At 38.2% G+C, this 17,308-nt stretch overlaps 1 protein-coding gene across 1 annotated transcript in view; it reads right to left on the bottom strand.

The window, feature by feature from the left end:
- The window catches only part of NXPH4 (neurexophilin 4), a 369,253-nt gene extending 352,257 nt beyond the window's left edge, over positions 1-16,996 (bottom strand). Inside the window, exon 1 of the mRNA XM_077483571.1 lies at positions 16,635-16,996. Coding sequence (XP_077339697.1) covers positions 16,635-16,688 — 54 coding nt within the window. The 5' untranslated portion in view covers positions 16,689-16,996. The remainder of the gene's footprint in view (positions 1-16,634) is intronic.
- Positions 16,997-17,308: the final 312 nt, after the last annotated feature.

Here is a 17,308-nt window from a genome sequence, read left to right as displayed (position 1 = left end):
CATTTATTTGTGAACCATTCCTTTGTAGATTTGCTGTATGTTTGGGATCATTGTCTTGTTGGAAGATAAATCTCCGTCCCAGTTTCAGGTCTTTTGCAGACTCCAACAGGTTTTCATCCAGAATGGTCCTGTATTTGGCTGCATCCATCTTCCCCTCAATTTTAACCATCTTCCCTGTCCCTGCTGAAGAAAAGCATGCCCAAACCATGATGCTGCCACCACCATGTTTGACAGTGGGGATGGTGTGTTGAGGGTGATGAGCTGTGTTGCTTTTACGCCAAACATATCGTTTTGCATTGTGGGCAAAAAGTTTGATTTTGGTTTCATCTGACCAGAGCACCTTCTTCTACATGTTTGGTGTGTCTCCCAGGTGGCTAGTGGCAAACTTTAGACGATACTTTTTATGGATATCTTTGAGAAATGGCTTTCTTCTTGCCACTCTTCCATAAAGGCCAGATTTGTGCAGTGTACGACTGATTGTTGTCCTATAGACAGACTCTCCCACCTCAGATGTAGTTCTCTGCAGTTCATCCAGAGTGACCATGGGCCTCTTAGCTGCATCTCTGATCAGTCTTCTCCTTGTCTGAGCTGAAAATTTACAGGGACGGCCAGGTCTTGGTAGATTTGCAGTGGTCTGATACTCCTTCCATTTCAAAATGATCGCTTGCACAGTGCTCCTTGGGATGTTTAAAGCTTGGGAAATCTTTTTGTATCCAAATCCGGCTTTAAACTTCTCCACAACAGTATTACGGACCTGCCTGGTGTGTTCCTTGGTCTTCATGATGCTCTCTGCGCTTTCAACAGAACCCTGAGACTATCACAGAGCAGGTGCATTTATACAGAGACTTGATTACACACAGGTGGATTCTATTTATCACCATCAGTCATTTAGGACAACATTGGATCATTCAGAGATCCTCGTTGAACTTCTGGAGTGAGTTTGCTGCACTGAAAGTAAAGGGGCCAAATAATTTTGCACGCACCACTTTTCAGTTTTTTATTTGCTAAAAAAGTTTAAAATATCCAATAGATTTCGTTCCACTTCACAATTGTGTCCCACTTGTTGGTGATTCTTCACAAAAAATTAAAATTTTATATCTTTATGTTTGAAGCCTGAAATGTGGCAAAAGGTTGAAAAGTTCAAGGGGGCCGAATACTTTCGCAAGGCACTGTATATTAGATTTCGTTCCACTTGATATTAATGCGTAACGTAACTGAATCTGAGAAGCACAAACAAAATGCTATTCTACTTCACCTATACATCCATGTCTACATTTTTTTGTTTATTTTGTTGAGAAATAGATTTGAAAACAGTCCCTAGTCTTTCTAGCTGCAGCCACCTTGAGTAAGGGCAGATGATTCATGTAGCATTTACTTCAATTCATCTTCCCTTAGCTCAGGCATGCAGGTGAAAGAAAAAAATGTTGATGAAGATGCCCGGGATATATGACATCACTTGCCTAGGCCAGAAACCAGGAAGCAACTGAAATAATATAAAAAAAAATAAATAAAACAAGTTAATATAATATCTGTGTACTAATGCTAGCAGCTTAAGGATTAAAAATAGTTAATGCTGACAGAGAGTTTAGTTCTGCTTTAAATCCTGTACATATGATGTTAACCCCAACAGATGTCTTGGCTTCTCATGTGACAGCTCTTTTTACATAACACGATGCCCCTGAGCAAATAAACACAATTTTCAAATGTAATGCTTTTATTATATGGCTTTAAGCAATGCATAATATTCTGTGTCATGTCGGGATTGGATTAAAATAATATATTTGTGTTTTTAGTACAATATTAGTACATCACAGATACATGGATGGTTACCTAGAGTGCCAGTTAATGCCGTCTTTGACTGATGTTTGTTTGCTTACCATCGCACCCCTGTGGATGTCAGTATGCTCACAGCACATCACTCCTGCTGTGAAGTTATGGACTTGATTGAGCTGTGATTGTCCTTCTTCACCTTCACATGTTACTTTGTAATACATTTTTATGAAGTTTTTCAACTGTTTTGTATGGTTCTAAAATGAAAGGAATTAAACCTCATAATTTCTGAGTCCATACTAGAAATCAAAGTGTATCTTAATCACAGTTGCATGAAAGCAGTTCGTTCTCCTAAAGGGAACCTGTCATGAGAAATATAAGGGATCTACCACTTCTCAGGATGTAAGGTCCAATCTGTTGTCCTTGTCCTTGCCACACAACTTAGCAAGTAAACTCTGGTACACACTAAAGCCCTGCACACACGGGCTGAATGTTCAATACAAAACTTTCCGACATTCGGCAGGTGTGTATGTCAGTCAGTCTGACTGAAGCCGGCCTGTTGGATGAGCATACTGGAAAACCAGCAGCCAACTGACTCCCGATCAGCGACCTCTGCCATTGGTTTAGAGTGCTGATCGGAGTGTTCTGGCAGGGGGGCAATCCCCCTGTCAGAACACAACAGTTCAGTGGGGAAGATCGCTGTACTATTGTCGGATTGTTAGTACAGCTGCCCTGACTGGAGCCGTCAGTTATTTTACGTTCAACCCCCTGGGTTGAATGAAAAAACTGTTAGCGTGTACCAGGCTTAACTTTCAGCTCCGGTCAGAGCCGCTGTATTAACAATCCAACAATAGTACAGAAATCACCCCCACTGAGCTATTGTGTTCTGACAGGGGGATGGCCCCCCACCAGAACACTCTTATCAGCGCTCTTAGGCCCCTTTCACCTTGGAGTGTTTTTCAGGCACTACAGAGCTAAAAATAGCGCCTGCATAGCGCCTGAAAAAAGCGGCTCCATTCACTCCTGTGTGAAAGCCCGCTAAAACGACGGTAAAGCGGCGCTAAAAATAGCACCGCTTTACCACTGACACCCGTGGACGCACAGTGTAAAAGGGGTTCTAGCCATTGCTCTCCAACATGTTCATTTGGCTTCTGTTGGACCAACTGACATACACACGGGCCGAACGTTGGACAGTTTTTATTTATCTCCTTACGTTCAGCCCATGTGTACGGAGCTTTAGTAACTTGGAACAAGCATGCAGACAATAAAACATAAGGAGACCTGATATCCACATATGCATACTGCATAGTGAGTTTTCCAAGTAGTGACACATGGATGACTATTTACCTAAAAAAACAAGTCAGCAGTGTCCATATTAATTTACTCCTGTAAAATGCATACATTTTGCATTTAATGACCAGGTGCCCAACCTGCGGTCCTTGGGTGTTTGCCCCAAGTCCCATAATCTATTGTAGGTTAATCTTCCATCCCGCCACAGGTACTTACAGTGCCTTGCAAAAGTATTCACCCCCTTTGCTTTTTACCTATACATTACAACATTTAGTTCAATGTTTTTTTAATCTGAATTATATGTGATGAATCAGAACACAATAGTCTAAGTTGGTGAAGTAAAATTATAAAAATATATACATAAAACTATTTTTCAGAAAGGAAAAACTGATAATTGGCATGTGCGTATGTATTAACTCCCTTTGTTATAAAGCCCATAAAAAACTCTGATGCAAAAGTCACATAATTCGTGAAATGATCTCCACCTGTGTGCAATCTAAGTGTCACATGATCTGTCATTACATATACACACCTTTTTGAAAGGCCCCAGAGGCTGCAACACCTAAGCAAGAGGCACCACTAACCAAACACTGCCATAAAGACCAAGGAACTCTCCAAACAAGTAAGGGACAATGTTGTTGAGAAGTACAATCAGGGTTAGGTTATAAAAAAATATCCAAATCTTTGATGATCCATAGGAGCACCAAAATCTATCAAATCTATCATAACCAATTGGAAAGAACATGGCATAACAGCAAACCTGTCAAGAGATGGCCACACACCAAAACTCATGGACCGGGCAAGGAGGGCATTAATCAGAGAGGCAGCACAGAGACCTAAGGTAACCCTGGAGGAGCTGCAGAGTTCCACAGCAGAGACTGGAGTATCAGTGCATAGGATGATGATAAGCAGTACGTGCCATTGAGTTGGACTTTATAGCAGAGTGGCCAGAAGAAAGCCCTTACTTTCAGCAAAAAAACAAAATGGCACATTTTGAGTTTGCAAAAAGGCACGTGGGAGACTCTCAAAATGTATGGAGGAAGGTGCTCTGGTCTGATGAAACAAAAATTTTACTTTTTGGCCATCAAAGCAAACGCTGTGTCTGGCCGCAAACCCAACACATCACATCACCCAAAGAACACCATCCCCACAGTGAAACATGGTGGTGGCAGCATCATGCTGTGGGGATGTTTTTCAGCAGTCGGGACTGGGAAACTGGTCAGAGTTGAGGCAAAAATGGATGGTGCTAAATACAGGGATATTCTTGAGCAAAACCTGTACCACTCTGTGTGTGATTTGAGGCTAGGACGGAGGTTCACCATCCAGCAGGACAATGACCCCAAACACGCTGCTAAAGCAACACTTGAGTGGTTTATGTGGAGACATGTAAATGTGTTAGAATGGCCTAGTCAAAGCCCAGACCTCAATCCAATAGAAAATCTGTAGTCAGACTTAAAGATTGCTGTTCACAAGTGCAAATCATCCAACTTGAAGGAGCTGGAGCAGTTTTGCAAGGAGGAATGGGCAAAAATCCCAGTGGTAAGATGTAGCAAGCTCATAGAGACTTATCCAAAGAGGCTTGGAGCTGTGATAGCCGAAAAAGGTGGCTCTACAATGTATTGACTTTAGGGAGGTGAATAGTTATGCACATTTATTTTTTCTGTTATTTTGACCTATTTGTTGTTTGATTCACAATAAAAAAAAATCTTCAAAGTTGTGGGCATGTTCTGTAAATGAAATGATGTAAATCCTCAAACAATCCATGTTAATTCCAGGTTGTGAGGCAACAAACACGAAAAATGCCAAGGGGGGTGAATACTTTTGCAAGGCACTGTACTATTTTTGACAGTGGTGGCTTCTTGCATTGTACACATTGAAAAAAGGTAAGTTGGCACCTTGGCCAGGAAGTTTGGCTTTGAAAAGAATAAGGAACGAGGGAGGAAGGGATGAGAAGATCTAAATCTAAACAGAAGCTGTGCTTTAAATTGACTGAAATTACTTGCCTACTTGCTGAGCTCTCATTTTCATCCTTGCAGTGTTTGGCTGCCCAGTCTACATCCCAATAGTTACTGGTATAGATATTATCCTAATCACCATAAATTTGAGTTTGTAAAAGTATATTTAACAGTTTTACCATGGTTCTCTTTCTGAGACCCTGCAGACTCATCCATGCACACTGGACCAGGAAAGGATTATATTAAGGACAGAATGGGTGGCCACCTGCTACCCCAGACTCAAAGGGGACTCCAAGGGGATGCTAAATCAAAGTTCTTCAATTGAGTGCTATGAAGTCAGTTTCAACTGTGCATATTCCTCTAAGAAAATATTTTCTTTAATGTAATCAACTAGTCATCTGCAGTATGTATATATACTCACAGTACCTGAAAGACTCATTTCCATTTTTGCCACTATCACTTTTCAGAATTTAAACACTAACCTTCAAATACTTCAGAAATGTTTCCTAAATACATAGTTTCATAGTTAGTAAGGTTGAATAAAGACACCAGTCCATCCAGTTCAACCTGAGTGAGTGTCTACAATTGTCCCTATCCCTGTACATTGCACACTCACATCAGTCCCTACCCTCAAGCAGCCCACTATCCTAGGTCCCAATTCATATACTAGGGCCAATTTTGGACAGAAGCCAATTAACCTACCAGCATGTCTTTGGATTGTGGGAGGAATCCAAAGATTACCAGAAGCATACCAGAAGCAAACACCAATGTCAATGTAAAATGGCCTTAATGCATAATCTCATTAAACTGGCAAGGGACCGATGGGGGCCCAAAAAAAACAGTTTATCCACTAGACTATGACAGAAAAGATGACAATGGCTGGAGCACAACTCTGCGTGTGCAGGCTGGATCGCAAAAAGTAACTGAGCGAGTTATAGACAGAAAGATTGTGACACAACTACTAGCGTTGTCAGTAATTAGAATTTATTTTATGAATGTTAGAAAAATGAAAACAAAAGTACAAACATTTCAACCCTAGCCCATGAAAGCAATTAAAAGCTACCTGCCCCATCATTAAGGCTTCTCCCGTGTATCATGACCGTTATAGTATCATTCAATAATGTAATCACCAAGTAGGGAAATCCCAAAGGAATAACTCTGACTTGTGAACCGATCTTTATTAGAAATAAGCAAAGGTTATACAATAAGTGGATATATGACCACTAAAAATAGTATCTAAATATTTTAAGACTGTACTTAAAGTGGAAGTAAACTCCCCTATCGTTTTCAGCCAAGGAAGCTGCCATCTTTGCCTCTGTTTAATCTTCAACTTCTATTGTGCTGCACATGTGATTCGTTATGACACCAGCCATGGGATGGTTTGATAGTTTGACTGAGAGCACAGCCAATGTGTAGTTAGCATTCCCGGCATGCCTTTTTTTTTAACTGTTTAAATCGATGGGTTTATTTCCACTTTAATTTCTGGGATTCTGTTAAGTGAACGTACTCTCCTACTACTGTTCAATGGACAAGTCCCCCCCCCCCTTTTCTTTTTTTTCTACTTTTCTCTCTTCTTTCAATACTCTTTTTTCCTTGGGTTGTCCCATTTTCAAGCTCACCCCTCAATGGTAGCATTCTAGACATAGAGGTGGTTTCACAAATGGACATCCACATATGTATGATGTTATTGCCTCTGTATTATAAATGGAAACCCTATTGTTTTCTGTTCGTTTAGCTTATAGTACCATTTCTAGTATGGATTTGCTTAGCTTCTGCCATGAGAATTTTTGTCCTTCATCTTTCTTCATTATAATATGACCAAATTAATATGGTTTCTACTAATCTCAGTGTAAAGCACTATATATATATATATATATATATATATATGGGTATGCTTATGTTTTCCCCTTTTGGATATGTTTGTATCTTACTAGTCCAACACAGACATTTGTCTTTTGTACTTTAATATCTGAGAACTTAATAAAATAAAGATTAAACAAAAATATTTTCAGACATCCACAAAGTAAAATAATTGCTATAACACAGCATTTACTATGTCTACAAGTATGAAGCTTATGCTTCATATGTACCGTGGCTACATGCTGCTACATCATCAGGAACTTACAAGCCAAACACTGGACCATAAGTCAGCAGCCCTAACCAGAAGCATCACTGACTGCTTGCCGACCAGCCGCCATCATTATAATGCAGAAAGGTGGCACGATCCCATGAATCACCGTAGCTGTACGTTGGCTTGGGAACTCGCTATTGTGGATATGTGCGTGCTGCTGGAGGGGAGCCAATCGGCGTGTCTGGTGGGCTCGATGTCTGCTGGCCACCGCGATCATTCCTCGCAGTAACAGAATTGACAGGTTCTGAAAGGGGAGATCACACAGATCCTGTCTTTCTGCTAAGCAGGAAGATGGATCTGTATGTTTCCCCAGTCACACAGTCCCCCATATAGTTAGAAAACACAAACAGGGAACACATTTAACCCCTTGATCACCCCTGATATCAACCCCTTCCCTGCCAGTTCCATTAGTACAATAACAGTGCATATTTAGCACTGATTAGTGTAATAATGCACTGATTCCCAAAAAAGTGTCAAAAATGTCAGTTAGGTGTTTCCGATCTGTCTGCCGCAATGTTGTAGTCTCACTAAAAATCATTGATCACCGCCATTAAAAGTAAAAAAATAAATACATAATGAAAATGCCATAAATGTATCCTCTATTTTGTAGACGCAATAACTTTTGCACAAACCAATCAATATATGCTTATTGTGATTTTTTTTTACCAAAAATATATAGCAGAATAAATATCAGCCTAAATTAATATTAAATAAACAAAATCCTAAACTGATGAATGCATTTGTTTTTTTACATTTTTTTATTTTGGGAACGTTTCATAGCAGAAAGTAAAAATTTTTTTTTTTCAAAATTGTCGTTTTTTTTTTTTTTTTGGTTTATAGCACAAAAAATAAAAAATCAAGGGAGATCAAATACCACCAAAAGAAAGCGCTATTTGTGGGAAAAAAAGGAGATCAGTTTTGTTTGGGTACAGCGTAGCACAACCGTGCAATTGTCAGTTAAAGCGACGCAGTGCCGTATTGCAAAAAATGGCCTGGTCAGGAAGTGGGTAAATCCTTCTGGGGCTGAAGTGGTTAAAGGCCTAATGAAACTGTCTGATAAGGTTTTATAAAATAATAAGTAAAAGTACTTTATGTAAACATCCCCACTTAAACACAGCTGCAGAGTTTCCTAGGTAGCATTTTCTGAAGTTACATTTTTCTATTGCTGCTCTTTAAACATAACCTAAGCCCTAACTAAATGGCATTTATTTTGCTAAAGCACTGGGTATCACTTTTGGGACAATTCAAGAGGAAAGGATTGATCCTCCTGATCCTTCGATGTTGGAGTGCTGGCATCCTAACTAACCCATCCAGTGGTAACAGTATAAATGACACCGCACTCCCAACTTAACCTATTTTTGTGAAATAATTTCTGTCAACCGCTGTTGCATCTCGCTGCTGCCGATCTCCTGCATTCTTTTTGCAACCACTTCATGTCTACATGCACTCCCTCCAGTGATGGCTGCATGGTATTTCTGAGGATGGGTTTCCTGATGGTGACAACAGAGGACCATGCTTGGGGAATTGAAAACTGCCACTTGCCACTGCCATCAAATGCTCGTAAGATGAAGAAGGTGACAATGTAGATGCAAAGTTGGGATACAGGGAGAGATGGTTGTCATACTATAACATGAAATGCCTGAACAAGGATCAACATGACAGAATCATTAGGCAATATTTTAATGAAAGTTGCAGATTAAAGCATTTTGCAAATTACTTTTGAAGTTGCAGCAACATTTTAACGCTTATAAGATGTTTTAGCGATCGGGTTTACGTATATACATAAATAGATTAATCTACAGTTCAGGTACAACTCACTAGATCTAAAAATCTAACTCTGCTACTGATTTTCTGCATCATGACCACCTCAGTACAACTTAAAGCAACACTCCTGTCAAACCTCAAACTCAAGACCTTGAAATGAGGATGTACAATTATTAAAAAAAAAAAAAAACACAAAAAAACTAGTTTTACAGATTTCAGGTGCCCCATGACCCTATTAGTGAAAATATCTTTCTAACGTAAAACATTATGCTGGAAGGACAGGTTTCACTTGCTTAACATATATTTTATACATTTCACTGCGTAGAACTATGAAAATATGTCAGCAAGTCTTTTCCAACGCACAGTTAACTTCCAATCTAGTTTCTCGCACAGAAAAAATAACTACCATATGTGTTTCTGTTTCCTTATTTCCTCTCCAATGCCAAAGCAAAGGGATAAACAGCAAAGTTACACTAATATTGAATAATAATAATATTTTGTACTAGTGTGGACATTTACATACAATTATACTATAGAATGGTTAGAAAAGCAGTGGCTCGGTGGTTAGCACTTCTTGCTCCAGGCACTAGAGGTTCAAAGTCAAGTCATGATGCTACCTGCATGAAGTTTGCATGTTCTTCCTGTGCCTGCGTGGGCTTCCTCTGAGCACTCTGGTTTCTGCCCACACTCCAAAGACATGCTGGTAGGTTAATTACCTCCCGAAAAGAAACTGACCCATGCATGTGAGATAGGGACCTCAAATTGTAAGCTCCTTGAGGGCAGAGAATGATGTGAATGTACAATACGTAGTAAAGCACTGCAGATATTTTCTGATATATATATACACACACACACACACACACACACACACACACATATATATATATATATATATATATATATAAATTGGCAGATCTTTCACAAATATGATGCAGCTTTTTATTTCGCCATGTCCCTTAAAACACGATCAATAATAATTCAGCCTCACAATGGACTCTCTTACTTGTTTTTAATATGATTCCATTTCGTTTGAATAGGTGTTTCATTGAAAGGCTGTTAGTTAGCTTAGCTAGCACTTTCCTGCCTACTGACTTCCAGTGCAAGAATACCTTTGCAGAATACACGTACAGCCTAATCCTCTGCTTTAGCCTACCTTTTTATAACTTCATGCTCTTTGATATCACCTTTTCCAACACAACATAACACTGCATATGCATACCTCACATCCAAAAATAAATTCATTTGAGCTGAAACATTGAAATAATAATGATTTATTCTAACACAATTAGTCATGTATAGTTTACCTATGTTTAGAACAATCAGGAAAAAAATGTACATACTGATCTATTGACAGCTTATTTGCATAATGGCAGGTTCCCAAATCCTTCAAAGCACTTCCACCTTTTTTTTACCACTCCCTTAACTCTTAAACATATGCATTGTCAAAAAGTAAAGCTCCACTTCTGAAGACAGATTTTAGAAACCTCTACATGTTTTGTTCCTATTCACACAGCTTACTTAAATAATCAAATATTTCTTACCTTTTTTGGTTGTTTCAGGTGTATATATTTGATTCTATAGATAGTTTGTATTGTTAAGAATAGTGTGTAATGTGCAATTGGAAGACAGTTGTAGGGTCAGTCTTTTTTAAAGTGCATTGACACACAAACAACCAAACATTTGAGCTCTTTAAACCTTTGTTGGAACAGACAATATGCACATCTAGTTTACAACTGATAATGCAGATCTGCCAGCGTGGTACAAGCAGGGTTAATTATGGTATACATAACTCCACAGTCCCCTCTTTAACACTGCATGAAAGGGGACAGCTCAGTAGGATTTTTAAGCAAGTAAAAATGTAAGCAGGAATTCATTCATATATATATATATATATATATATATATATATATATATATATATATATATATATATATATATATATATATATATATATATATATATACCCTGTTTCCCCTAAAATAAGACCTAGTGTGATTGTCGGTGATAGCTGCAATAAAAGCCCTACCCCCAAATAAGCCCTAGTTAAAGTCCTTGTAGGTCTTCTTTTCAGGGTAGGGCTTATATTTTTGAGGAAACAGAGTAGGGCTTATTTGGGTGGTAGGGCTTATATTGCAGCCAACACCGACAATCACGCTAGGTCTTATTTTAGGGGAAACAGGGTATATATATATATATATATATATATATATATATATATATATATATATATATATATATATATATATATATATCTTTAAGTTGTGCTATGTGAATGGGAACATGGCTGAAAAAGTGGAAACACACTTGAATCACACTTAATGACCACATTAAATTCTAATGGCAAAGAAGAATAAACGGAAATTGTACTGTATTTTATTATTTATATAGTTACAGTCTTTCTATCTACAGGTGCAAAATGCTTGAATTCTTAAAAAAAAAAAAAGTTGAATTATATTTATTTTTGTTGGTATTATTACGATTACTAGTTACTATTATAATTATTTTTTATTAGTATTTTTACTATTACTAGTTACTGTTATATTTATTTTTATTGGTAATATTACTATTACTAGTTACTATTATATTTATTCTTATCAGTAATATTTCTATTACTAGTATTATATGAATATATCAAAACAATCATGGATCCATTAGCGCAATCAATTACAAATGTATCGATCTTATTTATTAACAGGGCAAGTAACAAAGTGCAGTGCAGAAAGTGCGGTAAACTATAGTGAACAAGTGGAATTAACTTTACTGAATTCACATCAGTACAAGATAACTGATTTTACACTTTTTGGGCTTTCTGCTTGTATGTATAGACTTTGTGTGTAGCTCTCCTCTAAAATATTTAAAGTGATCCAGTTGGCCTCCATTTAAAACATTATTATCTGTAACATTTGTAGTTTGTGTAGGGCTGTTCGCACTGAGGGTCACTTTGATGCAGCTAGCCAGCTGAAAATGTATTAATCCTTATAGACAATCCCTGTTTAAGCCAGATGTGCATCTAAGGGATGTTTAATATACATACGAGGATATGTATTGTGGAAGGTAACACGTTTTGAGGCATTCCAATCCCCATTTCATAAAGTATTGTTTAAAACCGTTACAGCAGCTGGGGTATTAATAACATCAATGATTGATTTTCAGGGGACAATTCCCAAACCCCTTATATTACAACAATAATCATAAAGTCAATACATTTCAGAGTAATACAGTGCTGATTCTCTCAGCAGTGCAGTATGTTGGTAACACCACAAGAGCGGAGTGCCTTATTACATTACTGGCTCAATAGCATTATGGCCTGTACAGAACAAGTGACAGATACCCTCAGCATACTAAGTTATAGTCAAGTCACAAAGGGAGCTGTGCATGAACATGCTGATTCCTCCAGTTCTCAGACACTCCTCAGCATCTGCAAGGTTCTCTGTTCAATATTCGAATTACATTAAACATCCTGTTTGAAAGACACATTTACCCTCCAGTTTGATAGCATGCCGGACCTTTGAAATATGTACCTGGCTGACTACCATGACAATGGCAGCAGATATGATATAAGCTAAAGGTCACGCTACTATTGGACATGGAATAGGCAGCCATTTTGACTACTGGAGACATTATAATGAGAATACCAAACACTTAACAAAGGGTGAAGGATAAAACACTAAAGCGCCTGAGTTCTTGGTAAATGCCATGTAGTAGTATTGAAGATACGGATGGTTTGCACCTCTCTTATTTTGCTTAAGGCAACCTACAGCAGATGTCAAGTACACATGTGTCTGGGTTTGTGGCACATTATATACTTTTTGCTGTGCAAGTGACAAAGCCAGTAGCAAACACGTGACATGTATCTCCTAATAATTAGACTTCAGAGAACTGATATCTAATTAGCCGATAGAAGTTGTTATGTGGTGGACATTATAAATGCTCTTTGCACCGAATTACAGAATGTGCCTCTTAGTGTACACTTTATATCTAAGAATGCCACACAACTGGTAAAGGATGGTACTCTAAGCCTTTGTGCATTTTATGCAAGCTGTATAGCTAGATACTGTGAATGAGCACACCTCTTATTATTATTTTATTCATTCAGTGTATCAATTAGTTCCACCCAAGGGTTGCCTAAATACCATCCTGTCTTAAAGGAGTAAATGTGGAGCAACTATTTTCTATAAATTTCTTTCCTCCTAAATTGTTTGCTCCTTTCCATTGGGTCAGTGACTTCATATTATATGTAGATAAGTAATGGTGTACTACCTAAATGGTAATGATAAGCCCATATTTCTAGTGTAAAGCTTTTGTGTCATTTGCAATACAGCTAGATGTTTGATAAAAGAAAACCCTTGGGTTCTTATTATAATAATCGTATCCTGTTTTTAAATGTATCCTGTATGCCCTGCGGTAAAGGTACTAAATGTAGATAGAGGTTGATCACATCAGTGGATTGTGTGCTAACTGCCAGTAGAACCAGAAGCCTACAATAGATGAATCCATTTAAACAGTATTACATCTAAGCACCCAATTAGCAGTATATGAACACATTTTCTACTATATAACAAACATCCACAATATATAACATTTTGTTTAAGAGATGTAAGTACAAAGTATTTCTTGTTTCGGCTCTACCAGATCAGAGTGTACTCTTAGTCAGTTGTTCCGAAGTCTCTCTCGGCCATTACTCAAGCATTTTCTATACTCCTATAGGCACAGAAACTTTATTCATTTTCTTTACACATATATATTTCAATTCTTTATCATACAAAATGTGCTGAAGTTCCATTTAGCTAACTATGCTCTTAGGCCTCACACCTTTTTTGCCCTGCTGATTAGATCATCTAGATCAGGACTGCCGAACACTAATTATTAAGGGCCACAGAAAGTCATTTCTTTGCAGTAGACACAATCATATGGCTTTCTGACCTATTTCAACAGGTTATTAAGAAATATAAATAATTGGGTCAGGCCCACAAGTACCGAACTTGAAAGAACAGATTTGGATAATCGCTTATTTTCTGTCTGTTATTCTTTTTTTATTCTACTGTATTGAACCAGCCATATAGTTTTGACAACACTTGAGATGAAAACTAAGCCATAATTATGAAGGATAATATATAATGTTTTTACAGTCAAAGCATGAAACTTTGTAAAGCTCAGTTAGCTGATTACACATGATGTAACTCAATGGGATGTGCAAAATGAACTTTGCAAAGTAGCTCGCAATTGAAAGCAGGAACATCATAGAACAGATTTTTTGGAGAGATCAGCTAATAAGTAGCTCACCAATATAACATTCCTTTAAAAAAAAAAAAAAAACTCTGCAAACCATACATGTTTTTCTATTACCTGCATGAATTCCACTAGGACACAAGGTTAAGAATGAATAGTGTTTATGCAATCTGCTAAGGCTTTAATAACTAATATAAAACATTACTCCACGCTGATAATTATTAACAGGAGGACTGTAATTGTTAATGTTCATATTATTACTGATTGTCTTAAAAAACTGATATTCTTTGGCTTCTTCTGCCAAAACAATAGACACGTTACTGTATATGATACTGTGATTTTTTTATGTGAATTAAACAATGTCATTTCAAATGTTGAAGATCATATACGCAATGACTTTTAACTAATATTAAATTAAATAAATGTGCCGACTCTAGCCTATATCATAACCAAATAAATACATTTTGTAAGAAAAATCATTGAATTCAATTTTATATAATTTAATTAAACAACATAGAATTTGTCACTGATATTTCTATTCTGTGGGTTTTAGAGCAGAAGCAAGACTCTATAGTCTATGCACAGTGTACGATGAATCCTATTAATTTATAATTTATGTTCACTGTGAATATAAATTATTTTCATGATGGGTACACTTACTCTATACATGAGCTAGGAAATGATTGCTGATTTAATATTATGTGAGTACTGTAGTTTATATAAACCCAACAGTTCTCTTTTAGACCTTCTTTTCCCACAACATATTTAGGGCGCTATTCAAATAAGGATTATGTATCTTTCCGTCATCCCTGACCACATTGCATCATTTACATGGGGACTTAGATGTAGCATTGCAAGGTATTAAAGTACAGAATGCAGCAATAGTCCTGAAATTTTATCATGGTGTAAAGTTGTATGGCACAACCCTATATGAAAGACCGGCTCTTGCCAACGAATTTTAGAAACAATATTTTTTATGCCAGTGTGAAGAGGAAAACAGGTTTCAATTGAGTGTGACTTGGCAAAGAAAAATGAAAACACTTCAAACAGCAGTCATACAGAAAAAGGAAGCTAAGTTATAAGCTATAGCTATAAGCTATAAGTTCTACTTAATGCACTGAATGACTTGTAGTATACTTTATAAGTATAATCCTTTATACAAGTCTTCCTGTTGTAGTTGTATCATACCTATTGTAGATCTGAATAACCTTGGAATCTGAAAAGCCAGTGGTCATGTCACATTGATCATATTGCATTTAAGTTGACACAATGAGTTCTGGTTACAAAGGCACCTTTTATGCGATATATGGATTTCAGCTGGTACTGCCTTGCGGGCCTCATATATATTGTTTGATCTACCCCATTTTTATGCTAAGGAGTTAATGCCTATCTTATTAGCATGCACATGCAGCACCCTGTGGTACCCTGTTAGTGTGAATAATTCACTATTTATAATAGGATATGGAGTAGGCTCTTTAACTCTTTATTCCCAGTGGCTTATGGATACTATACACAGGCAATCATAATTCCCTGCAACAAAAGTGAATTGTTTTTATTCAATTTTGAATCAAGCTTACACAATATGGCAATGCACAAGGGAAGGCTATATACAGTGCCAGAACCCCCAGCAACCAAACTCCCTTCTACTAATCAGACTATGTGATTTGACTTTCTACTATTGGTGACAGTAGTTTGCACTCTGTCACTTTACTTTTCAACTTCTAAGCAATTACCTGTGACTGTGATTTAACTATCTAGGCTGCAAATGGATTATGACAAAAATGAACATTTAATTGTTCAAATACAATGCAGACAAATACATCACCCTGCAACAGAAGACACTGGGGCTAACTTAAAAGCTGGAGTAAAGTGGTCCTTTTTTAAACTTTTCACTACTAGTTAGAGAATGGAAGGAAGAAGTGGCTTGCCAATGAACAACAGTTATGTCTTTATTCCTATTTGCACCAGATTTCATGAGTCAACTACTGAGAGTAAATCATCTCCTAAATGACAGGATGAGCCATTCACAGCACAGAAAATAGACCAAGGTGCCCCCCAGCAACATGTGTGGAGAAGATAAGGGGGCACCATACAGTGCCCAGATTATAATACCATTTTCCCTACAGCTCAGGAGAGTCACCTAGTGACTACTGCTTGTTGGATAGGGAACAGATCCAAGCAAACAAGTACTTATCGTGCACATGCCAATAAACCTGAGCTCATCTTTCCAGAGCTCAGTACTGTGTTTAGTCTGTAAGAGAGAAACAGCAACCCACACAATGAGGTCTACTAAGCAGGAGGCTTGCTTTGCCACCTACTCCTTTCCTGCTCCAGATCCCAGTTTTCTCCTCCAACAAGTTTTGAACTGGTATATATTTTTTTCATATCATGCATTCTGAAAAACAAGGTATGGGCTGATGATCTCCAGCCTGTCTCCCACACTCCTCTCTGCATCACCAGACCCCCAGAAGTATCTCCCACCTTGTCTGCCTTACCTTGTGCAGAATCCACTGGCAGAACATGGCAAATGCCCAGGTGAGGAGATCCATTGTCTTAAGAGAACTGGTCTCCACTTAGAGAAGAAAAGCTTGTGGAGTCTTCCTAGCTCAGGGCACAGTCACCTGTCCAGAGATCAGGAATCAGACCTTCCCCCATTGAACCAGCCACTGTCTGTCTATGGTGAAGGTGAGAAGAGGACAGGCAAGGTGTGGGGTGCTGGAGTTTTTTTTGGAGAAGAGGCAGAGGGAAAAGATTGAGAAGAAGGGGGGAAGTGTGAGATTACAGTGTTATCCACTTGCTTTGAGGATGTGGAAGTGTGATGTGTTACGGGAGAAAGTCCAAGGAAGGAGTTTCAAGGTCCATTGCCACCCCCAGCCCCTCCAATGGTGGGAAGGAAAGACCCCCTCCTTTCATCATTTTTTATTCCTCCAATCGTCCTCTCGCTGGAACTGCCTTGTCCTAGCCTCTCCATCCCTCCCATCTGATGATGTCTGAGCTCAGCTCCGAGTGTTGTGTCTCTGCGATCCGGCTCTGCTGGAGATAGGTAGAGCTGGGCTGCTAGAGGAGAACATCTCATAGAGGCACTCAGCATTTATCCATGTATCAGAGCATCCCAGGGCATCAGCGCTCAGCAATAGGTGTGCACCTGGCTCTCATCTCTCATCATCCC

This window comes from Lithobates pipiens, unplaced genomic scaffold (assembly GCF_037356315.1).
Source record: "Lithobates pipiens isolate NorthernLeopardFrog02 unplaced genomic scaffold, aLitPip1_a1.2 Scaffold_16, whole genome shotgun sequence".
In the NCBI taxonomy this organism is placed as follows: Eukaryota; Metazoa; Chordata; class Amphibia; order Anura; family Ranidae; genus Lithobates; species Lithobates pipiens.
Note: the sequence above shows the minus strand (reverse complement) of the source record. Positions and strands in the feature narration are given on the sequence as shown.